We start from the raw sequence: 24,631 nt of genomic DNA, 5'->3' as shown, positions 1-24,631 counted from the left end.
TGCAAATTAATGGCTGTAATGTACACTGCTATCATAAACAGCTCTACCTCTAAAATATGTTTGTGTTACAGTGGAGCTCTGTTGTAATATTTTTTTTCCCTCTCCTTTACTGTGGGAAAATCCTTGTGTCATAGCCTGCAAAGAATGAAACTGTGGTTTCCATGAGGGAGTGTATGTGGAAATAACCTCCTGCAGTAAGTTTTGCTATCAAGGTTTCCCTTGTGAAGGGAAAATTTTGTAGTTGTCCATAGCTGATTGTTTCCCCTAATACCTGTTTTTTGAATTGCTTTTCTTTGTGTTAGTCTGCCTTGTTGCTCATCAGATTATTTCATAAGATTCTACAAGGGTTCTGTTAGTAGGTATGATTTGTGCTTCTTTCTTTTCATATTCCTAAATAATTAAAAGACTGATTTTATGATAAAAACATATTTATAATTTAGGAATAGTTGAGGCTTTTTTATGGTTCTGATGGTTATTCAGAAGTGGGTCTTGTTCTTTCTTCAGTTCTCTAAGAAAGAAATTGAATATTGTGGTGAAATATTAGTGAATTACAATTAAGGAAAAGCATCTGATAGTAGAATGTGTTACTAAATAGCTTACAAAGTACCTAATAATATTCCAATAAGAAAATAAAATTGTCAGAAAGTGAAATTATAAGGTTCTGTGTTCTATTTTTTAGACTATATAAATGGAGGAGAACTGTTTACTCATCTTTCACACAGAGAGAAATTCTCAGAAAATGAGGTGCAAATTTACATCGGAGAAATCGTTTTGGCACTTGAACATCTCCACAAGGTAAAATAACTTTACTGTGGTGCTGATTTTGAGGATTTACAGCTGTGTTCTTTTTGTATCATATAAAGTTAATAAGGCGAACTATTGTTTTAGATTGTTTTAAATTGGAAGTAACTTTATCTAGTAATGGGACATTAATTGTATAATTAGAAATAACCCCCACTGAAGTGTCCCTCCTTGTGCACCAGATTAAGGCCACAATTTTTTGCCTGCAGGGTGAAGAGTAGTGTTATTGACAAATGATTTGTTCATTTTTAGTAATTCTTGTGAACCGGTGTATGTCACTAAAACTAATCTCTAGTGAACATGAACATTTTTGGGTTGCAATGTTCAGTTATCCTTGTTTCTACACAACTGAGTAGTAGGGTTCTAGCACAGCTGTAGACATGACAAGTGTTACAGTTCTGAGAAGTAATAAGTAGATTTGTAGACTATTATGAAGCATGCATGTGAGTATGGTCTATGTCTAGACTGTATAACAGAAGCATCCATTTTCTTTCTTAATGAAAGGAGAGCTGAGTTTCGCACTCAACAGCAAGTATTTGGTCATTTTTACATTCAAGAGATATACAGTATGTCCTTGAAATTTTAAGACATTAATGTGCAGTGTAATTTCTAAGATTTTTTAATGTAATTTTAGTTATTTCTTCAAAGGCTTTAAAAAATTGTCTTTTGAGGTGCAACTTTCATTTGTCAAAATACCTTAATAATGTGAATTCCGGTGGCTTTATTTTTAAAAGCATTCAGCAGCAGTTTCTTGATGAGGTTACACTGTTTGGAAATACTTTTTCTTATATTCTGTTTGCAGTTGGGAATTATATATCGGGATATAAAACTTGAGAATATTCTCCTTGATTCTGATGGCCATGTGGTGCTGACAGACTTTGGTCTAAGTAAGGAGTTTCTTACTGATGAGGTGAGTATTTGGCTCTCCAGTAAGTGTGGACAGAATTGAGCAACATGACAAAGTCTCATTGAAATACCAAGCACTTTTAAAAAGGATGGAAATCCTGCATTCCAGACTCCTACAGCATAGAACAAAATCTAGTTGTCTCTGTTACTGGTTTTGAGCTTTCAGTTTATTGGGTTTAGGCCTGCCGCTGTTGTCATACATCTTTGTTCTAGTTTTCCCTGAAAAGCTTTCATACTTTCTTCTGCTGCCCTTGACATGAAAAGGGAAAGACCTGCATAAGTCTCAGAAGTCGCTTTCGTTTTCATTTTCAGATGCTTTTTAAAAAAAAAAGCTTGACTGTGCTAATTCATTGGAATGACTAGGCAAATGGTATGCTATGACTCTTCTTTATGCTAATAATAATTAATGTATTATTATCTTGTCTTTTTCTCATGTCTTTGTGTCACTTTTAATAAGCTTAATTGCAAGCTTTTAGGATAAAAGCTTATCTCTTGCTAAGTAAGTACATAGTACCTAACACAGCGATCTCTGACTATTGATGTTAGCTGTTAATTATTTGTGAGGTACAGTTCTATCTCCAAATAGGCTTTTTAGACTTTAGAGAGTCAAAAGTGTGCAGGATTTTACTTCTGAGAAAATTTTAAAATGGATGTCTTTTGGCTTTCATTAGGTATTGTAATCTGGGACTGCAGATCTAAAAGTCTTTGTTAGAAGCAGCAGAAGGATTTTCTAAAAATAGATAGCTGGTAGTTTCCTCTAGAATATTTGCATTTCAAATGGAGTGTGGTAGGATTTTGGAGGGACCATTTTAAAAGATATTAAATTTTACTTTCTGAAGTAGGGAAGTAGTAGAGATAATGTCAGTATATTCCTTCTAAGTTACAGCATGAAACCAAGGGGAGATTCCACTGGTGTGAGAAGGGATTAGCAGCAGATTGCCACACCAGTGGCAGAGAGTAAGTGCAGGGAGATGCAGTTTCCATCAGGAAGGAATGATAGTGAAAGGTGTGGCTAGGGAGAGTGGGACCTGTTAGAGCTGTGAGAACTGTGCTAGGCACAAGAGATAAAGCCAAGTACTGGCATTACTGCCCTGAGGGGTGAGAAAAGGAACAGTACCCCAGCCTGTGATCCAAAGCTGAATGAAGCCTAAATCTTCACTGTGTTAAGAATGTTATAATGAATCAGAACCTTAAAGTCTCAAACCAGGTTTTTTTTAAGAAGCACATCTCATCTGTGCTCACCTTTGGCACATCATTTACAAGCAGTGCAAGGAAAGGGGAGGACTTGGATAGGCATCTGAGATATCTGTTTGCTTTATCCACATTCTGAATTGGATTCTTCTTTCTCCAGTCATTAAATAAAGCCATCTTGCTCCTTGGAAATTTAATGTTGGCTCTTCTGACTCTAATCCGTTCTGTTTTCAGTATATACCTTATAAATGTGTTCATTTAACTATATTTTTTCTTTTATTCTCTTTCACATTTTATATTTGTCTTCCCTGTAAAAAATCTCAACAGTTTTTCATGTTTCTTTTAAGAAGAAAAGTAATTGCGACTGTGTTGTTTGCTTTCAAAATCTAAGAAATGGTCTGCATTTGGCTTAAGTTTTCATGTGTGCTATTGTAATTTAGCTGCTGAATTTAAACATTATTAAAATGACCTATTTACACATAGAAATTGACATTTCATATTTGTCTTATTTTTTGTAGATAATGAAGCTACTACTAGAGCACTAAAAATTGTTTACAATAGATACCTACACTTCTGAACCAATGTACTTACAGCAGGTAGAATTTGCCTGTATAGTGTTTTCCTGCTCACTAGGGTAACACTTTTAAATAAAATTGCACAACTGTGTAAGTCAGATAAAGGTGTAGTATTTGCAATTTAGTCAGAGCAGTGTACTTTCATTTCTCTCCCTTTCTTGATGTGTCTTTCGTGGTCCACCTGCTTCTTGCAAGAGTTTTCCCATTAGAAATGCGTTCTTAAGCAAGTGGAATTTATTCTAGTAACCCTCTCTTTGGAGTGATTGTCTGAAACAAGTTTTATTTAGGTTATTCAAAAAGGATAAAAATTATCATAGTAGAGATATGTACTATATTTAAAGTTCTTATTAGGGAGAAATACTTCACCATGTATTTATGAATTTTGGGTAGTTTTGTAGTTAGTGATGCTTGCTAGAAAACATAATGATTCAGTATTTTCATTATCTCTGCTGTAATCTGATGACTGTTAAAGATTTCCATGTACCTGGGCATGTAATGAATCAAACAGGACTACAATAATTACAGCAGATTGACTGTTCTACAGTGAAGAGGTGGGAAGCTGCTTTTCCTTAAGCACTGCTTGAGTGAAAGGAAGCAAATGCCTGTGACTTGTAGGAAAACAGAAACCTGTTGATTTCTGCCATGCAGCTACTGAAGCATGTGTGAAGAGTGCATTGTCAAGTATTCTCTCTGTTCTAATTATGAGGTGAAAATAGCATGCATGAATTAAACATCCAAGTTAAAGCAGTGCAGCTTTAAGAGCTTTAAAGTATTTTATGGTATTGCTTTGCTAAAACATGAAATTTCTCTTTTACAACTGAATCAACAGTGGTGTTGCCTTTGTTTTCTTTAAAATGAAGCAATATGCTTTTACTTACATGCAAGAAGAAGAAATAACCTGACTGGAATAAAGTAGTTCAATAAAAAGGAATTTTCACATAGGGTAGGTCAATATCACAAGGTATTTAAGTATGAAAGTACTTTTGATGCAAACTTTATTTAAAAGCTCATGAAGACCTCCAGTTTTACTAGCCTGACCAAATAATGGGATTAGGTATGAGATTAAGAGATTGAAAGAGATTCAGTATTGCTTTTTATGGTATTTGTATTCTTAACTCCATGGTGAATTTAAGGCTAGTGTAAATGATTTTTACATCCCAACTGAATTGCAAACAAAATTGGGGTAAAAAAGACAATTTTGTCCTGATGTTTTCATGCATCTCAGTCTAGTGTTTGTGTAACTGGGTTTCAAAGTACATTTGCCAATGACACTAATATAAGTTGTTATTGGGGACACAGAGAATTGGTGGAAATTGAAACTTCTGCCGTACTATTTTGTTCATTGCACAAGTGAAATCACTTCAGTGGGATTTTTTTGTTTGGTTGGTTTTTTGGTTTTTTTTTTGGTTTTTTTCTCAAGTCTTGTAATACATTTATCTTTAAAAACCCAAGAACTCCTAAGTTACTGTTTTGGGGTCTTTTTCCATCATACTTCTTGTGTGTTATCTTGTGGACTTGTAGCTTATATCTTTTTAACTCATTAATAGCTCCACTTCTACACTGGACTTGTTTTGATTTGGTCAATGTCAGTTTAACCTAGTCATCAGGTCTGGTCTTAATTTTGATGTGTATTGCTAAAGTGCTACTTCATTTTTAAAAATCCTTCTTTCCCCTCATATTGCCTTTAGTTCTATAACTAGACAAAAAAATCTTGTTTTACTATACATGGAGATCTTTTTCTTAAGCAAAATAATATGAACACATGCATTGAATTACTGTAAAAATGGTCTGTTTGATCATGCATAATAATTAATATTTTTCTTCTTAATTAAATCCAATAAAGTACACTTTCTTCCAGAGTGTAGCGAAGTGCTCAGTTCTTCTGCATTGGTACACATCTTCTGCATTAGCTTAAGTTTTTTTCTGAACCTTTTGTGTTTGCTTAATGAAGTTTAAAAAATTAGATAGTAAATATTGAATGTTGCCAGTCTTCACACAGTGTGTCTGTGAGCATCCAAATGCCTTAGTAATAAATAATATAAAAATGGGTATTCAGTATGAGGGATGATTGAATTGAAGCCTAAGACAGTTGGGTGGATGTCTGTGTACTTCTATCTGATGTGTAGAATGAATAGTTCCTATACATTGTTGTTTCTTCATCTGAAAGTCTCTTGATGAGAGCTGGAAATTTAGATATAGCTCAAATGCTTTTCACTGTTGAATTATTAGTTTTCATTTATTTGATAATAGAGTGAACATTCTGTTCTGGAAAGAAAAGTGGTATGTATTTTTAAAATATTTTAAAGCACATTCTGTTGGAGGAAAAGTGATTAAATGGAGGCTAGTCCACTAGGGGTTTTGGTAGGTAAACTGGGAAGAGATTTGTACACATTCTTAGTGCAGTTTAAAGGTAGTCCAGAACAGAAGGAAGTGACTACAACTTGACTCATTTAGTGCTTTAGGAACAGTCATCTAACGTGAGTGACCTAGTAGATTAGCTATGCATTTAACTTTAAAAGACCCTTTGTAATTGTCCAATTAAAGTGATAATGTCTTATCATTGCATTTAGACAGTGCATCCTCCAACCTTGAGCATTCTCTTGCAAAAATGAGTAAAATTATCTATACTTCAGATGACTTGCTACATATGCTTGTGTTTTAATTAAAGGATTGTTCAGTGATGTAGACATAACAAACAATTATGAGAAGTAGATTTACATTTCTTCAAAGAGAAAGAAGTCAGAGTAAACTGAATAGTGAAATTAGTCCACAGAAGTTAACATCTCTTATAGACCTGTCTGGATAATTAGTTTTGGAAAAAGAAATGAAACAATGGCAAAAACTTTTTTTGCTTTGTTTGATGTACTTCAGTTGGCTCAGTTTTAACTGTCCTGAAATTGAATATTAAGAACATACCAAACACTCTAAAGGCACATCACTGAGCTGGACTAATTTAATTGCAAAACCAGGTCATCAGTGATCAGTTGACTGTGTGAACCTTTGCTCAAGAGGTTTCCCTTTTCAGTGCTTATCACAAAGGAGATTGTGCTTTTCCAGCATGGACCAGTAATGCAGAAGACCAGATCATAAAATAGTTTCTCTCCAGATTTTGATGTCAAAATATTGAAGTGCTGTTTAAGATTTTTTGCAAGACAGATCATAATTTCTTACAATGACTGGTTTAAAGACGCTCTTTTCCTGTTTTAATATGCAATTTTTAAAAATGCTGTTTTGAGGAGAAACACCAATCTGTGTTAAGTAGTCTATTATCCAATCTTCTGTTGGATATTAGGTTGCTAGACAGCTCAGAAAAATTCTGATTTCGAAGGGAAAACAAGTAACTTTGAGGGCAAATGCTCCCATTGTCATTAATCCGTTCTTCTCACAGATTTTTCTTCTTTTGAATAACTGTGAATACCTTGCTTCCATGAAACTTGGTCAGCCAGGTGAAAAACTTAAGTGACCAGAGATTCACAACCAAATGTAAATTAATTTAGAACCAGATGGATTGCATTTGAGCAGAATTGTCCACTCCTACTTCTTTACCTTTTATCTCTGGATCTCTCTGAAACTATAAATATGTGACATGTTCTATATTTTTTCTTTTGATGAAGGAAATGATAACTGTTGAAGGCTTGTAATAACAGCTAGCAGAATTCTTCCCAGAATTAGTAGTCATCCATGCCTTATAATTTTGCTTATTTTTGAAGAAATATGAGTTTTTCATGTTTTGTGTTGTATGCTGTTCTTTCTTGGTACTACTGCCTCTCTCTTCTCAAAAAGACAGTGTTTTAGAGAGTACATACTTGTATTCTTCCCAGACAATAATACGTTGTTTCTGGATTTATTTTTTTTTTGTCTGCAGAAATGAAACTTTTGTTTTCTTTACTCTTAGTTGTTTGCTTTAAAATCCATTATCAGGAACTGGTTTAAATAATGGCGTGTAGAATTGCAATTTGCAATTGCTTCCATTGCACCATGAAAGCAAACGCAGGTATTGTAAAAGTCTGTGAAAAGGGTTCTTGAATCTGCACTTGACATTAGATCCGAGGCCTTCCACTGGCTTTGTTCTGGGGTCACAGAGGTAGAGGTCACAGATTTCTTGCTTAACGCAGTTCAACGTTTAGCTGCCCTTGCTGTCCCCTTTAATTGCCTGTTCTGATGGCATCTGCTGGCAGGCAAATCTCATTCTTGCTTGAAAAATTCAGTAGCATTGTTCCATGTGTGTTTTGGAAGCAGAAATCATTAGTCTAGCTATGGCAAGAGGCATAGTAACCAATATGGTATTTTGATTTAGCTGGCTGCTTCACATTGGAAGAGCCACTAGAATAGGATATTCAGTTAATTTCACATGATCCTATCCTTTTAAAAAAATTCTTCATATGATGACATTGCAAGCTAGGGGACCTTGATCTGCCCTATTACAACTGTTCTTGCTCTAGTCTAAACTTTCTTTTTTATATTACAGTCTTCATTGTGATTTTGTCATATGCAGCAGAGCAATCTAACTAGTGTACCACTGAACTTTTTTTTGCCTGTCTTTGTTATTCCTCATTTGTCTCCTGCAAAGGTCATAGTTTGGTTGTGAATAGAAGTCTACAGCTACAGAGACCTCTTCAGCTGAGAGACCTTTTGGTTGAACTTATACTTTCTGGTATGGACAGCTTAATTATTCAGTGTCAAGTCTGGATATTATCACCAATAATTTTCCCAAAATAATTGAAACTTTAAAAAAGTGAATAAAAAGAAGAAACCAGTCAGTATAGCAAGGACCTTGTTAAAGCAAGATTTTTTCCTCCCATTTTAAACCTATATCACATCTTTGAACTGTGACAGGTCTTTCTGTCAATTTTCCTATGTCGTCCTAAATTAAGATTGTAATTAATGTTATTCTGGGTTATTAAAACGACAGCAAAGGATGTCAGAGGTATAATTTCTATGGAAATGGGTATTTTCCTTGGTGCCTTTTTATTTTTGAGGTAAATATCTATGATAGGATGACCCCTAAGGCTTGCTGAATGTACAGGTCCTATTTCTGCCAAGAATTTAGGCTTTTCAGTCTTTACTTGTGATTTTCCTGAAATGCAAAATCTATTCAGCAGGGCAGCTTGTTAGAGCAACCTCTGCTATGTGGCCTTTACATATTACAAGTAAATTTTCAGTTACGATAGCGTGCTTTTGATTGATCCTATGGTCCTGGTTTTCTTTTTAAGCTTACCAAGGGAACTCTAATACTTTATCAGTAGTTTGCAGCCAGTTTGTTGCTAGCTAATATATGAGATATTCTGTGTGATACCGCTGAACTCTATAACTACTAAATTCTTCGGTCCTCTAAGCTGTTCCTGGAGGAACTGTGGATCTGGGCTAGTTTGTCTGAAAGCAGCAGGGGGATGGGGAAATGGGAGACTGCTCCCTGCATTAGTGTGAGCTAAGGATGACCGCAGCAAGTATGGATCTATGTTCTCACTGACCAGTGATGCAAGAAGATCAGAGAGTCTCTAGTGCCAGAAAAAGAGGCTTGGGCAACAGTCCAGTGGTTATCAGAAAAGTTTGTTGTGAGGAGAGAGGCTTGAGGACAAGTCAGGATTTGAATTTGATGGATCAGTATCAGCGAGATACCCAGTCAAGTACAGACATACCTACAGCACAGCTGGTGCAGGAGCATGAGCCTGAACTGCAGCTCCCAGCTCAAAGTGGAGGAGGCCCTCGACAAGCTTCTGCACAGGTTACTCAGCTGCATTTTGTCAGAATTGGTCTTAAGCAGAGATGCCTTAACTCCTAAGATTAGTGAAAGAGGTTATGGAGCCTGTTGATAAGCTCAGGGCCCTGACATTGGTGTCCTGGGAAAGTTTTCACTATTTATGCTTGTAGCGAAGCTGTAAGTTATGACTTTCAGGATTCTGATTACTTACACTCACACCTGTACAAAATAGGAGCAATGATGATACTGATTTCTGTATTCTAGAAATTTTGGTATCTCTTTTCATTTCTAATGGGTGCTATTCGAAATACTACTGATAGAGCCCAGAGAGGGTCTAATTGATGCAGCCTGGAATTTGAAGTACCTTTAACAAAGGAAGAAAGGCGACTTTGAGCAGTTGCAAGACTTAATATCTGCCAGAGCTACCCTTGTATATGTTGTAAAAAACATGAAACTGAATTTGTATTATTGTGGGCTAGGATGTATGCTCTAAAGACACGTCCTTCTATGGCAGTAGTGACTGTTTCTCTATCAGTCAGGTCTTTCCTGTAGATGTGATGAATGTTGACTAGTCTCTGCAGCAAAATGGAGTTTGATCCTTTTGCTTTTTTTGTTGCTGTGAATGTGCTTTTTTTTATTTGTTGAAGGAGATCATTAGATAACTCTGAAAGCATAAGACCTCTCTGTCTTTGAGGAGAAATGCTTCCTACATTTTCAGGTAGTTTCAAAGACAAAAAAACTGTTAAGCTTAAGTATTTGCAAGATGTGCATGTTCAGTGAGCATTCACCTGTAGCTAATTCAAGTTCAGTTTTTTTTTTAAGAACATCCTTTCTTGTCTTACATCTCATAACATAGAAGTGTTAATAATGTGGCTTTTGGAGTTTGGATTTATGTTATACAGTTAAATGAAATGTAAATTTGGAGAGGGTACAAAATAAGGGGGTTTCTAAATGAATGTTGAAATACAGCTTATGTTGGCATTTTGTGACAGAATCACAGAGTGGAAGGGATTGCTGAATGTCATCTTGCCCAACACTTTGTACAAATACAGTCACCTAGGGCTGGTTGCCCACAAGAAGCCTTTTGAATATCTCCAAGGAGGGATACTCCACAACCTTGATGGCAAGCCTGTGCATGTGCTCAGTCACCCTCACAGTAAAAAAGTGTTTCCTCCTCTGATCCTGTCACTGGGCACCGCTGAAAAGAGCCCTGCTCCCTCTTTTTTTGCATGCTTGCTTCAGGCATTTTTGTACATTGATGCGATCTCCCTGAACTGTCAGGTTCACCTCTTTAGGTGAAACAGTCCCAGCCTTATCAGCCTTTTCTCACAGGTTCCCTTAATCATATTTATGGTTCTTTGCTGGACGCTCTCCACTATATCCATGTCTCTCACGTACCCAGGAGACCAGAAAATAACAGAAAATAAAACTGTTATTGGAGATAACCTTCTTTGAAAATGGTTTTAAACCCACATGTAGTGCATAACAGCAGAAACTATTTGTGACTTGCTGGAAGAGGCATATTTAACAGTGACAAATTTACCTAAGTATTCCTAATGAAACTTCGTACTCTGAAACCTGTGTTTTTTAAGTAACAGCTAGATGTAATTGGTGAAGCTTGTAACTTAATAAACCACAGCATAAGCAAAGGTTTCTAACAAAGAAGTATCTGGATTTTATTACTTCAGCTGTTTTGAAGTCAGAACATTCTACAGCATCTTATGAAGGCAAGTCTGTGTCAATCTGTAGCTGAAGTCAGAGTGCTTTGCTTTCAGACAGTTGTCTTGATATCTGACTTTGGCTGCATTATCTTTACTCTTTGGAGAGGTAGCAAGTGAAGAGCAGTTTCTGTGTTTTCCACTCCCCTTCCTTTTCCTTTTCACCCTTTTTCATCCCTCTCTCCCTCCTACCCTCCCAGCTGAAGGAAAAAAGACTAGAGATTGAAGGTTTAGATTCTCTGATGGAGGGCTAGGAGTTTCTGACATTTTTCTTTGTTTGTACTTTCTATCACACTATATTTCTTTAATATAGCAGGTTCTAGAAAAGATTATCAAAGAGAAACAATAGTTGTGTCAAAAGAAAGTGGAATCATGAAAAGCTCATTATTATATGGTTTTGTCTCAGAAGTTAATATTTCAAGTTAACATTTAAACAAAATCAGGCCTTTTAACTATTCTGAACTCAGAATTTTACCCCAAAAAACCAGTCACAGTATATGTATTTTAAGAAATACAGTTTAATAATATGCTGCTGGACTGTTTAATTTTTATGCCTTAGGGTAGCACAGAGCACTATTTCTACTTTTTGAAGCTTCTTCTCATTAGTGTAGTCTCTTATATAGCACCTGTTTTAAACTCCAAACCTGAATCTACAAATGTAAAACCTGACTTTTGAAATATTTGCTTTTTTGAACACTCTTCTTTAAAGGACCTATCAGGATCTCTCCCCAAAATGCTAGAAGCATGAAGGATAAGGGAGGAACAATGTTGCATGGCCCAAACACATGTGCTTTCGTCATTAGCAAGGTACAGCATGACCTCATGTTGACCTCAAAGGTAAATCGCTACCAGGGAACAATTATACATGCCTGTGAAAGCAGCTTAGTTTTGAACAAGAGAATAATTCAGTGTGTAGAATAAAATTAAATTTACAACACTGTCTGCCTTTCCCCTTCTCTGTCTTGTCCCTCTCCAAGTCTCTTCTTGAGATAATGTTGTTTCTTATATATGTGTTTGTTGCGAAAGAAAACAACTTTTCTAGAGGTCATAATGGATTCCTAAATATGGGGAACTCAAAGGATCTTATATCCAATTTAGTCAAATTGTACATCTTACAAGTAATTCCCTTTTTAATGAAAAGTTTCATTTGTTATCTAGAGTATTGGTATTGCAGCCTTCAAAATGTATGTCTGTGTTAACTGGGGAATCTTGCGAAGTTCTGAAATATATAGATCATTTAGGCTTATGGGAGAGTTTTTCTAAATATTAGTAGATTAATTTTTGTGTGCTTATCTTAGACTGCAACACGAACTTATGACATTTTATTTTTTCATAGAAGACTAAATATTCTGTAGCATTATGTGATATGTCACTACGTATGATGGAATATTATTTAGTTAGCAGTTCTGAGCTATTTGGAGAAGAATTGCTGCCAGCGTCTCGGAACTGTTAGCCATACCTGTCCCGTATTATTTGTATAATATAATTGTTTGATGTAATTCTTTTTTTCCTAGAATGAGAGAGCATATTCCTTCTGTGGAACAATAGAATATATGGCTCCAGATATTGTTAGAGGGGGAGACACAGGACATGATAAGGTATGTTCTAAGTTTATTACTGAAAATAAACTAATTCTTCAGTCAACATATTGCTCATCTTGAGGGGTTTTTTTAAAATATGACATGTTATCTTATTTAAGTATGTGTTCTTTAAGGTTGTCCTAAGATACATTGTTTCTTGTGTCTTCAGTTGTATATTGATGTATTTTCCTCTTCTGATCTGAAGTAAAAGGCATATTTATAAAGGTATTGAGGCTTATTTGTGTTCTGTTCAAAATTTGTTCTAAATATGTTGTGGAACAATAAACTTAGTTAGCACTTATTTGCCTTTGCATAAAAAACTAGCTCAGAGTAGAAAATGGTTTGTGGCTAATTCTGATATACATTTTAAACTGGACATCCTAGAAATCAGTTATCTTTATTGAGGTATGGGATAGGTCATTAATGTTATAAGCGTTCTCATATTGTAAAATTGTTTGACTTGTGACTCAAGTTTTATTGCACTATAAAGTGTCAGTGATAGAAATGATCAAGACAACAATAATTAACAGATGATTTTTGAAATAAGCAAAAAACCCTACTCTCCAAAATAATTCTGCAGTACTCCTAGGTAACTTATTCTGATTGCTCACTATAATTGGAAGTTTTGGAGACTATTTGATCTGTGTAATTTTTTTGCTGTAGACTGAGTTGAATTGTCTTTGTTGTGGATCATGGAATGTAGTTGATTGTGGTTCCTTTTATAGCAGCCTGTGTAAGAACTGGAAGAGTCTGACTTTTACCTGAGAAAGTTCTTTCTTTTCCTTCTCTATGCATTCTGTGTCTCTTTTGGTCTGAGTTTACCTTCAGTTAGGGAGCACTGTAGTGGGTATAGCTGGGTTATGGCAGTTTGAAGTAGAGCAGAATGACCTCCCTGATTATTCTACTACACATAAAATAGTGTGTGCTTTTTCTTTTCACTTAGTCATTGTCTCACACCTACCTTGAATTCCACTATAACCTCTTCATCTTTTTCTACTGTACTGCTTTCCCAGTTGCTATTAAAAATGGAATTTAAAAAACGTACGAATTGAAGCTCTTTCCTGCACTCTCTTAGTTTAGTCATGCCACCTCCAGAGCATCCTTCCAATTTCTCAGTCACCTTGAATTATGATTCTGGATTCTCAGAGCTTAAAAATTCAGCCTTATCGCTAACTTAAAGAGGAATCTCTGTGCTCTTTGGTTCTGTCTGATATTTTCATCAGATGTCATGCAGAGTCATACAGTATTCTATAAGGAGTAACTTTTCAGTTTGATAGGGACTGTTAGTTGATCAATGGGGAGATTTTGCAGTTATGTATGTTATGTAAGTTGTTTACACCACATGCTCACTACCTTACCATTGACAATGTCATGTATGGTAATTTTAGAAGATTTTTAATGTATTTCATACTTAGTGCCTATCTAACAACTCAAAGACCTTACAAAAAGAGAAAACAAGATTGCTTTAGTATGCTGTGCTCTCATTAGTCAATATTTATCATCTATAATCTCTTCTAGATGATTGCAGTGTTTGTCTTAAGGACTTGCTCTAGTATTTTAGTATTTATTTTTTTAAAGTTGGATTTCTGATTCTGCAGATCCTCCTTTTCTTTTGGAAAAACACATGCCAAGAAGAAATTCTTTGGTATTTTCTCTGAGGATTATTTATTTGCAGAGATAATTAGTAACAGTACAGAGACTTCATCAGGTAGTTCTTCTAGATACTCTTGGGTGAATATATGAGACATCAGATTCTGTGTATTTTGAAGCAAATCTAAGTAAAATATGTGGACAAGTTGTTGGGATTTCACTAGTTGTCTTCCTGTATTGTGTTAATATTGCCAACATAAGTAAAGCAGAAGTTTCATTGATTTTCAGATTTCATGGCTGTAAACCTGAGAAGTTCAAACACCTGTAATTAGTTTTGTTGAAAGGACTAAACTGCTTCCTTTATTATTCATAGTAGCATACTTCCTTTAGAAAGAAAAAAGTATTTTGGAAGTTATGGGAGGTATGAATAATATGATTAGTATATGGGAAGCCAAGTATCCCATGTGTTACCACAGTCCATCTCTCTAAGGCCCCTGAGGTGCAGCCGTGGCACTGGATGGCCATAACTGAACAGTGCTTGTGCCGTGTGGAGCTGTCCGTGCAAAATGGATAGCAGGCAAAGTAACAGGAACCCAAATGCAGTAAACACTCAAAGTGGGCATAACAAGGCTTGTGCTAGATCCTTACTAAAGTTCTTTAACAAGCAAAACACTGTTCTACCCATGATCTATTGCAGCAGTAGGATGTTGGAGACTTGGTTTTCCTGAAAGCTTTGCCTGTGTGAAACAGCTAACAGGTGAAACATGAACTGGCTGAATTTGTGTTCAAGGTTGGAAATGTCATAGATCTAATAAAAGGAAGGAACTGTGCTTTTAAGCAGATTCCTTGAAAATCTGTCAGGTTTGGAGTATCTGACAGAAGCAGATACTACATAAGTGAAAAATTTCAAGAACTTAAATAGACAACTAGTGATCCAAATATTTAAACATTAAAAAGTTGTTGTTGTTGTTGGTATTGGTGTTATTAACAACAACAACCGAAAACTGAAGGATGGGATGCCATCCAGAGGGATCTGGGTAAGTTCAAGAACTGGGCATGCAAACTCATCTCATGAGTTTTAAGAAGACCAAGTGCAAGGTGCTGTACCTGGGTCAGGGCAAACCCCAGTGTCAACACAGGGTGGGCATGAACAGGTCAGGGCAGCCCTGCTGAGAAGGACTTGGGGGTGCTGGTGGATGAGAGGCTGGACATGATCCAGCCATGGGCACTCACAGCCCAGAGCCAATGTGTCCTGGGCTGCATCCAAAGCAATGTGGGCAGTGGGGTGAGGGAGGGGATTCTGCCCTTCCATTCTGCTCTGTTGAGACCCCACTGGAGTGCTGCATCCAGCTCTGGGGTCCCAGCACAGGAAGGACAGGGACCTGTTGGAACAAGTCTGAAGGAGAGGGGGCACCAAGGTGATTAGAGGGATGGGGCACCTCTTCTGTGAGGAAAGGCTGAGAGAATGGAGTTCAGCCGGGAGGAGGCCTCACTGTGACTTTCCAGTACCTGAAGGGAGCCTACAAGAAGATGGAGACAGACTTTTCACAAGGGCATGTAGTGACAGGACAAGGGGGAATGGCTTTAAACTAAAAGAGGAGAGATTTAGATTAGGTGTTAGGATGAAATTCTTTACTGTGAGGCTGATGAGGTACTGGAACAGGTTGCCCAGAGAAGTTGTAAATGCTCTGTACCTGGAAATGTCCAAGGCCAGGTGGAATGGGGCTCTGAGCAACCTTATCTAGTGAAAGGTGTCCTTGTCCTCCATGGCAGGGGGTTGGAACAAGATGGTATTTTAGGTCCTTTCCAATCCAAACTGTTCTATGGTTTCATAGCATTTTCAGATACCTGGATTAACTGCGGGCTGTGATCTTAAATTCTGCTTTTTGAACATTCCTTAATTTTGTTCTCAAGCTCATAAAACTTCAAGTTCCACTACTTCTTAGCAAGCCTTAGGTTCCTCTGTTATTTTGAGTGTGTATTAGAATTCATACCACATCACAATGGTAAAAATCAAAATTAATTCTGTTGGGAAAGAAAAAAGGAAATTTAGTAGTCTGTAGAAAAAGTTCAACTTTAGAAATTAGTTGAAGAAGCTAAATGGAGAGATTTCAGATTAAAATTAATTTATCACAGAAAATACCTTCAGTCAGTACCACAGTTGTTTATGTTTCATTGTATCCCATTCTGCCTTTGTATTTGTATATAGGTAGGTTCTTCCTATGCTAGTTGTTTTCTATGTGGATTGTTCTATTCCTTCTTTTGTTAACAATTTTACTTCAGTGTATCATAACATACATAATTACTGTTGTTCTGTAGGCTGTTGATTGGTGGAGTGTTGGTGTTCTTATGTATGAATTATTAACTGGAGCATCACCATTTACAGTCGACGGAGAGAAGAATTCCCAAGCAGAGATTTCTAGGTAAGATTCAAAGCAGTGAAGTATATGTGCTTGCTAACAGATGATCCTTATGCCATAATATGTTTTGTGAGAGTTTGTTAATTTAAAATTTAGGAAGAAAGTGCTGCCATGGTAACATTTTATGTGCTCCAGTTCTGTTCAATAGAATGATATTGGATAGTAGATAGCTTTTATTAGCTAGTAGAACTGACTTCACAAAAGGCCTGTTTTGTTTAAACTACAGTGGAGCCACAGCCTTGTAGATACTAAGCTCTGTTGCATGTTTACTGTTGAAAAGGAACTCAAATGAAATACCAAAGTATATGTAAATAGAATTATCACATTCCAAATCTTAATACATTAGAGATATCTTTAGCTAGAGATACTTTTTTATCAGCTCTTGCTAGGTTGTTGTCAGACTAAAGATTTAAAGTGCCAGAATGTACCCTACTCCCACCTTTTTCTTACAAATAATGTTTATTTTATTAGTGTATAGCATGAAACAAAGATTTTGTCTAGCCCATTTGCATATCTGAGAAGAAATGAATATGATACTTACAGAAATGAAATAAACTATCCCATTCTTATCTTTTACATATAAACTTTTTGTTACATTCAGTAATCTCCACACTTTAAAGGTTTGTTTTCAGTACCTGTGTAAAAGCACTGGAGCATTTTTAAAAGACAAAGCAATAAGCTTCTCCAAAACACATTACTGAAATCTCCCCCAAAACAAAAATTTCCTTTTACTGGATTTCTTTCGGAGCAGGAAGTTGAGGTCTTATATTGCTCAAATTACTAACTGGTGTCAAAATGAGCTTGTAAGTCCAGTCCCCAAACTAAGAATAGTCTTGCTTCTGTTGGAAGGTATTGTCTTGGTTCTGACCCTCACCTGAAATCACTTGATATTTAAGGTTGTAATGGATGGTGGAATATACTGTTGTTTAGAGAATTTATTTTACTTATAAGTTCAGGCAATTTCTTGGGATATTAACGCCTGTTTATTGGTTTTTACTTCTCTACCACAGCAAACAGGAAAACATACGAGAGAGAGAGTCTGTTAATGAAAGAAAAATCAGGACTTCACCTGCTTGGTTGTAATATTGCAGTTAGAAAATTCAGTTATTTCTTTCTGCCCTATTTAAGGTTAGAGGTTTGGTTGACTGGTTACTTATGCCATGGCTGAATTTGGTAATTTTGATTCCCGAGATTTACTAGATGGGACTCTGAAGGAGTAACAATTATTATTTTATTTTTTTTTAGAAAGAACTTTGAACTGAACTTTACAGATCTTGTTTCCCAAAAAATGGGAAACTTTTTAGTTCTGTATTCCACAGGACTTGACATTCTTTTGGTAGGCCCTTCGGTGCTTTTTTAAGATAATATTTCTGATAATTTGAACAACAAGGTTGTTAACATTTGTGCTCTGACAGCCAATAACTTTCTTTAGTTGTGGCAAGTTTACTGTGTTGCTGTTCAGTCTGTTTATATTGTGGTGGATGTTAATGCTGTGCATTTTATAGACAGCAGTCCTATGGTATTTCAGTTTTTATTTTGATAAATTTAGAAGTTAAATTCTTACAGTTTCCTATATTGAAGATGTTCCCCAGTCTTCCTGTTTCCTGAAAAAGCCTTTTCTTAACTTAGCTTCTGTTGTTCTTTCTTACATATGGACAATTTATTCTTGTTAATGTTTCAAGAAGATCTTGGTTAATGGAAGGAATAATTTACCATCTGAACAAAAAAATACTTCTTCCTTTTTCTTGGATTCCTCTTGTTGATGCCAGTGCTGGTCTGATAGATCTGATTCCTTTCCTTCTTCTGTTACTTTCAACTGATGACTCTCTGGTTTGTAGTTCTTCCTCCCAGCTATATATAGCTGAAATCTTCTTACTCCCAGTTATATGATTGCATTTCAGATTAGATTTCATCTCTCTTGTGTTACTCCTATACTCATAAGACCCAGTGGTTTCTAAATCCTTCCCACAGATAGCAATTTCTTTGTTGGATCGTTTCAGTGTTATGTGTCTGAAGATTATGTCATGAATGTTAGGATCCTTTTAAGAACATAGGAGAGCATTGCTGCTGCCCTGGCTGCTGCGCCGAGTCGTGTGGAACCTTCTGGGGAATGGTGACTGCTGCCTTTGGGAGAACAGGAGCTTTTCCTGAGGGTAGCATAGAGCAGGCAAACAGAAACAAAAGAGTGACAGTTGCCCTGATAATGAAATTACTGGCACAGAGATATGAGTTGGTACAAACTTCTTTCTTAATAGCAAGGTTGTTCTAACCAGAAATTACATGGGTTAACTTAATGTGCTTAAACTTGCCAATTGCAGCAGACTTAGAGAATGCAGTTTTTTCACTTGCTCACAAGCTGTTGAAGGCAGGGTTTTATTTTTCTGAGTTTAGGGGAAAAAAAAGTCATCTTTTAAATGGATCCAGGTCCTTCTTTTATTTTACCTAGGTAGGAAGTAATCTTAGATATTTTTAGATAATTTTACTCCCTTGTGTGGCATAATGGTTGTCTGGTGTTAAATTTGAGAATGAAACTTTGTTCTAAAATATCTCTCCAAGGGAGAGGTCTATTCTTGTGTTGGAAACAGTGTGTAGTTTCTATTTTTTTTTCTCTTTCTGGTGAGAAGTGATGTTGTTCTTCTATCATAATCTTTTTGGCAACACTGTAGACCTCTTTCATGGAAAATGCAAGTTAAGTAAGTGCAAATGTTGCCTTTTATCACTGTCTCTGAAAGCTCGTTCACATGCTTTGTGTATGGGTTATTAAACTCAATTAAATAAAAAAAAGTCGCATAACTACTCCAATATCTCTCGTTTTCTAGTGTGCCCTCTCCCCTTTCTTTTCCCTTGTTTCCAGATTTTCCTTTCATTTTTGAGAATTCTGATCTTTTATTGCTGCAGAACCAGGGATAAGAGCCATCCTGCAAAAGCATAGGCAAGGCTGGGACCGACTGCATAGCCAGTATTTTCACTTTGACTACGAGTAATTTGTAGTGCTGAATTGAAAGACTGACAAATCCATTTTAGGGGTCTGACTTTTGAGGGCCCTGTCATGTATAGGATATAAAATGAGCAGGAAGGTTTTTGAGTACTAGTTTGCAACTGTGCAGCAGTTTAAAAAGTCTTACCAGCTTTAGGGTTATGAATAGATAGAAACTTTTAAAAAAATGCATATATGCATCTATAAAATAATCTATAGAAGCATATGATGCCATATTAGCATACTAACTCTGGTAGCAGCCAGTGGTCTTTATTTGACATAATTGGTTAGACTTTATTTAAACTTCATGGAGGACAGCTGAAATCTGACAGTCTGTTAGATGCTGTGGAGATACTTCATCTATGATCCTGCAAGAAACCTTTTCTTCACAGAGCTGTTGGGAAGATGCATAACAGCTGTGTACTGGGATGCCCTTCTTTATTGATTTCCTTCTTAAATCAGTGACTTACTCTAGTGATTGCTAGATCTTTTAAAGGATGGAACAGTCATTAAATCCAACTTCTAATTTGCATGATTTCTTCTAGGTATTTTGTCCTAGGGCTTTTAGCTGCCTATCTATAATATACAGCATTTTTATGTTTAGATGCACATCAGAGTGCGTGAGTGAGTCTACCTATAGATCTGTTCAGCCATTCATTAAAGCAGATGGTTTAAGGCAAGTTTTAGGTATTGTAGCACAGTTTCTGACCTGTGTAGAACCAGGGGTGTGCATATGTACCTGACTGCTCCAAGATGGAACAAAAGAATAAGAGAGTTCAGCTCAGAACAAGAGGTGACAGGGTCATTCTCAAGTATGAGGGTAAAAACTCTGCTTTGGAAGTCTTGTACATTTGCCCTTTAACAGGGTTACAGCTTGGAGTTGCTTTCTCTTATTCCCTGTACATCCAGATGTATATGTATGTTTTTGATGGTGCTTATAACACAATGTCTCAGTTTAGAGACAAGTTTAGGAGAAAATACTTTGGAATGAGTAGCATCCCCTAAAAAGAGTTTCAACAATCCCCTTCCACCAGTAGGAAAAGATTACTGGTGGATAAAAGCAAAAAAGCCTTTTCCAATGGTTAATTGACAAACAGAATGCCCACAAGGCACAGGAAAAAGGTAAATAAATGCTAGAGATTAAACTGTCAGGCCTTATCCCCTCTCCCCCATGCAATGGAGCAAAAACCCAGAATGCCAGGGAAAGCAAAGAAAAAACAAAACCAAAAACCCACCAGCTCACCACATGGTAGGTAGAAGATAGTGGCTCCTCTCTCAGGGGAAAAACCCCAGAAAACTGAAAGGAGATTCAAACAGCATTTTGGGCAAATAGGTGAGAACCTGACTCTGTGCTGTTGGTCCCTTGTTCACAGCAGATGAAGCAGGTGGGGCTGGTGTGCTTTCTCTCACCAGCTCAGCTTTTCTGAGGCATGGGGCCAAGGCAATGCAGCCCCTCTACTCCTGCTGGTCCTGACCAACTCCTGTCTCACAGGTCCCTTTTTCTCTTGTCTCAGAATTAAACAAACTGTCCAGTTTACCTCGGAAAAGTTGCCAAAGGATTGCTGCTGCAGCTCCTGCAAGGCCAAGAAAAGGAAAAAAAACTTCCTGCTTGGGCTAACAAAAAAATCAAGCTAGCCAACCAAAAAACCACACCCCCTTGGCACCCTGGTCACCTGGGGAGTGAGGCTTTGAAAAAAATCTGCCAAGGAGCCTAAGGTTCAACCCCCCACCCTGACCCCTACTTTAAAGATACAGCACCCATTTTTGGGCATAAAGCAGAGGGTCAGGAAATCGACTGTCATCATAAGACACACAATTCTCAAGGCACTGTAGAATTAGGTTGGGCATCCCCTTTTCTTCCTTATCATCCATTCGTGTGTCCTTTGCATTATCATATGTATTCTTGGTCTGTAGTTTTTGTGGGGAAAAGTCATCAGAGCCCATGTTCCTGAAAAACAATACCAGTGGGGCTGCTCCTAGTTCTGCACAGTCTGCCATAGAGAAGGATAAGATGGAAATGATTCATGCAAAGTGTTAAACTTTTTGACATGTGCAAGGTGTGGTTTGTCTGAGTGTTCAGTACAGCCAGAGTTCTCTCATTAGCAGGGTAATCTCAGATTGCAGGCCAGGAAAAGCAATAAATACAGCAGAGTATTCCTTCAGTTTTCCCAATTGCCACTTGGGATACTTAATTCTTCCTGCTTTTGTCTGTCACTGTTACTGGATCACTGCCATAACCAATGTGGACAGCCCCATAAACATGAAGAGTATTAAGGATGATGGTGATTGAGAAAAGGAAAGGGTTATTAATGCTAAAGACCATAGCTTCTTTACAGGAGCACACACATCCCAAAAAGGATTTTGATACATGAAGCTTCCTTCCTCTGAACACTGTATGGGCTACTGTTAGAGCCTTGAGTAACCTTCAGTACAGCGCTTCAGTAATGCTGAACTAGTGAAACCAGACTCTCTTCACTTGATCAAGCTGCTTCACAAATTTCTGCTCTCTCACATGTTGATCCAATCTGGTCTTTCTTTTCTGACAGCTTGATTTCCATCCTAATTAATGTGATTGCAGCTTCACATACTTCAATTCCAAGATAATTTTATGTGGTTCCTGGAACTTCTAAAGAAGGTTGCTTTGGTCTTCATTACCTCTGTAATACGGTTCTGTGAACCAATCCAGAGCATCATCAGTGTTTTCCAGTATCAGTCAACCTCAGAAGTATTTTTGAATTAAAGCCACTGGCAACTTATGTGAATCTCCTTGTAATGGAACATGGCAAAATGCTGCCATTTCTGCAGTGGGTTCTAGGATGGTCAAGAGATAGAAGATATTTCTCAATATAAATCTTACTGTACATCTGCTGGAAATACAGTACAGCAGAGAAGAAACAGTTTAGGAGGTTCCTAGAGTGTGTGGAAGAGAGCTTGCTCTAGAATTTCCCTTTTGATTACTAAGGACATCCCAGAGTTTCAATCTCATTGCTTTAGAAATCACTTTGAAAAAATACTGATTGGAGGGGTTTTCCTCTCTTCTGAGAGCCCAAAGAGAACTTGTTGTTTTCCAAAATCTTTGTTACATACCTTTCTGATTCTTTTATCAGAAAGGTTGATAAAGAGGCTTCTTCAGACTTACCTAACTGCAGTGATTTTCAAGCTATGAAAACATTGTAGATTTCATTGTCCCTCCCGTAAATAAAGTAATTTTTCTATCAAGGTGTCCTGTCTTCTGTCTTTACGAGTTACCTGCTTCCCCTTTCTAAAACTGGGTCATTTCAGAAGAGACTGAATCTTTTCTTCTCCACCACTCCTGCAGTGTAAGAATACTCTTGTTTAGTGGTGTTTAAATTTGGTATTAACATACTTAATTAAAAGATCACTTGATAATATTGTGCTTTCTTCTCCTGTTCTGTAATGTGAAATGTGTCCAGAAGGTGAAGAGAATTCTTATGGTTGCTGTTACTTCTGCTGGTAGAAAGGGTCTAAATCATAGCCTTACTGGCAGATATATATCATTAAAAAAATAATCCTGGACTCTACACCATCTTAAAACTCAGACTGTGTTTTCCTAACTCCTTTCAGCATTACTTAAACCAAGAGGTTAGCTTGCTTTGTCTTTTGGTTTGCTTGAAATTGGATACTATGTCTGTAGAAGCTACCCCTGGGATGTGCACATTTTGAACTTGGTTTTGTTCTTCCACACTGCCAGAACAGGATTATTTAGGAAGCAATCTGTTTGCATCTATTTTTGGACTAATCCAAGAAGCTAGAGATTTCAAGATAAAAATTTTCTCATGGGATAACTGACTCTAAGGATGTGTCATGCAGTAACTCTGAACAAAATTTAGGAATGTCCTGCAGCGATCAACTTAAGCTCTGGCAGAAACATATAATAGTTGAGATCTTAGTATTGCCACAAATTCATGTCATTTCAGCCTCAGTCTCTCATGGCTTCAAATCTTTCAGTTTGTGTTTAGTGGAGGCACTGTAAGCCCTACTGTGAAGTCACCACAGTGAGAGTATGCATCAGGCTGTGTAGATACCAAGCTGTACATGAGCCAGCAATGTGGCCTTGTGGCAAAGGCAGCAAATAGTATCCTGGGCTGCATTACACAAATTATCATCAGGTTAGGGATATGATTCTTCCTCTTTACTCAGCACTGCCAAAGAGGCCACATCTGGAGTACTGGTTCCACTTCTGGTCTCTCCAGTGCCAGAAAATGGTATATTGGAGAGAGTCCAGCAAAGGGCTGATGACAATATGAGGATAGGCTGAGAAGGCTGTCACTCTTGCACCTGGAGAAGGAAAGGCTTAGGAACACCTCATCAATGTGCATAAATGCCTGAAGAGAGTGCGCAAAGAAGGAGGAACCGGGCTCTTTCAGTGGTGTTTGGTAACAGGACCAGAGATACGGGCCACAAATTGAAACAGGAGGTTCCCTCCAAGCACTAGGAAATATCTTTTTACTGCAAGTGTGACTGAGTACTGACACAGGCTTCCCAAAGGAGATGGTGAAGTCTCTCTCCTTGGGGGTATTCAAAGGGTTTCTGAACATGGTGGTGAGCAACTGGCTTTAGGTAACTGTTTGAGCAGGGGGAGTTGGACCAGATGGCCTCCAGAGATCCATGCCAACCACAACTCTTCTGTGATTCTGTATGCTGGCAGGTTTATTGTGTCTCTGTTTTAAACCTGTTCATGTGTCTTTGGATGTGTTACTTTCCTTTAGAGTCCTTAGTTTCAGTATTTAGATTTAGAGTAACTGAAGGAAAACTTGCCTACTTGTTTACATAGAGCTATGGGAACTGCAGATATAAAAGATAGGTATTGAAATGTGATTCTACTTAGGCTTCCAAGGTTTTGACTTCCACTGGCACAACATGATGGTTTCTAGTTCTTATATTGAAAAAGTGGTGAGGTCTGTGTTTACTTTCTCTTTACTGTTTTGAGGGAAACACTGCCCAGCTCTCTTGAGTCATCTTTTCAGTAAGCTGGATAGTCCTAGCCTTTTTATAAAACTTTCTATCAAACACATTCTGTGTCTGATTAGTCTTAGTACTGTTCTCTAAAACTTTTCCAGTTATAGTGCCTTTATTTGAGACACTGGCATGAGCACTGAACACAACACAGAGGGTGAAGGCAATCCTCCAGTGCCCCAAATATAAGGGGTT

General features: G+C 37.1%; 1 protein-coding gene and 1 pseudogene across 3 annotated transcripts in view; both read left to right on the top strand.

The window, feature by feature from the left end:
* RPS6KA5 (ribosomal protein S6 kinase A5) overlaps window positions 1–24,631 on the top strand; it is a 68,586-nt gene that overhangs the window by 25,413 nt on the left and 18,542 nt on the right. For 2 of the 3 annotated variants that reach the window (XM_041471903.1, XM_041471902.1), the window contains exons 4-7: window positions 680–795; window positions 1,604–1,711; window positions 12,407–12,490; window positions 16,382–16,485. In XM_041471903.1, coding sequence (XP_041327837.1) covers window positions 680–795; window positions 1,604–1,711; window positions 12,407–12,490; window positions 16,382–16,485 — 412 coding nt within the window. Of the gene's footprint in view, window positions 1–679; window positions 796–1,603; window positions 1,712–11,601; window positions 11,730–12,406; window positions 12,491–16,381; window positions 16,486–24,631 lie in introns of those variants that run through there. The other variant, XM_041471904.1, reaches the window with a different exon arrangement.
* LOC121355995 lies at window positions 14,477–15,008 on the top strand (annotated as a pseudogene).

Source organism: Pyrgilauda ruficollis, unplaced genomic scaffold (assembly GCF_017590135.1).
Source record: "Pyrgilauda ruficollis isolate IOZ18807 unplaced genomic scaffold, ASM1759013v1 scaffold28, whole genome shotgun sequence".
In the NCBI taxonomy this organism is placed as follows: Eukaryota; Metazoa; Chordata; class Aves; order Passeriformes; family Passeridae; genus Pyrgilauda; species Pyrgilauda ruficollis.
This window is presented reverse-complemented; position numbering and strand designations above follow the sequence as displayed.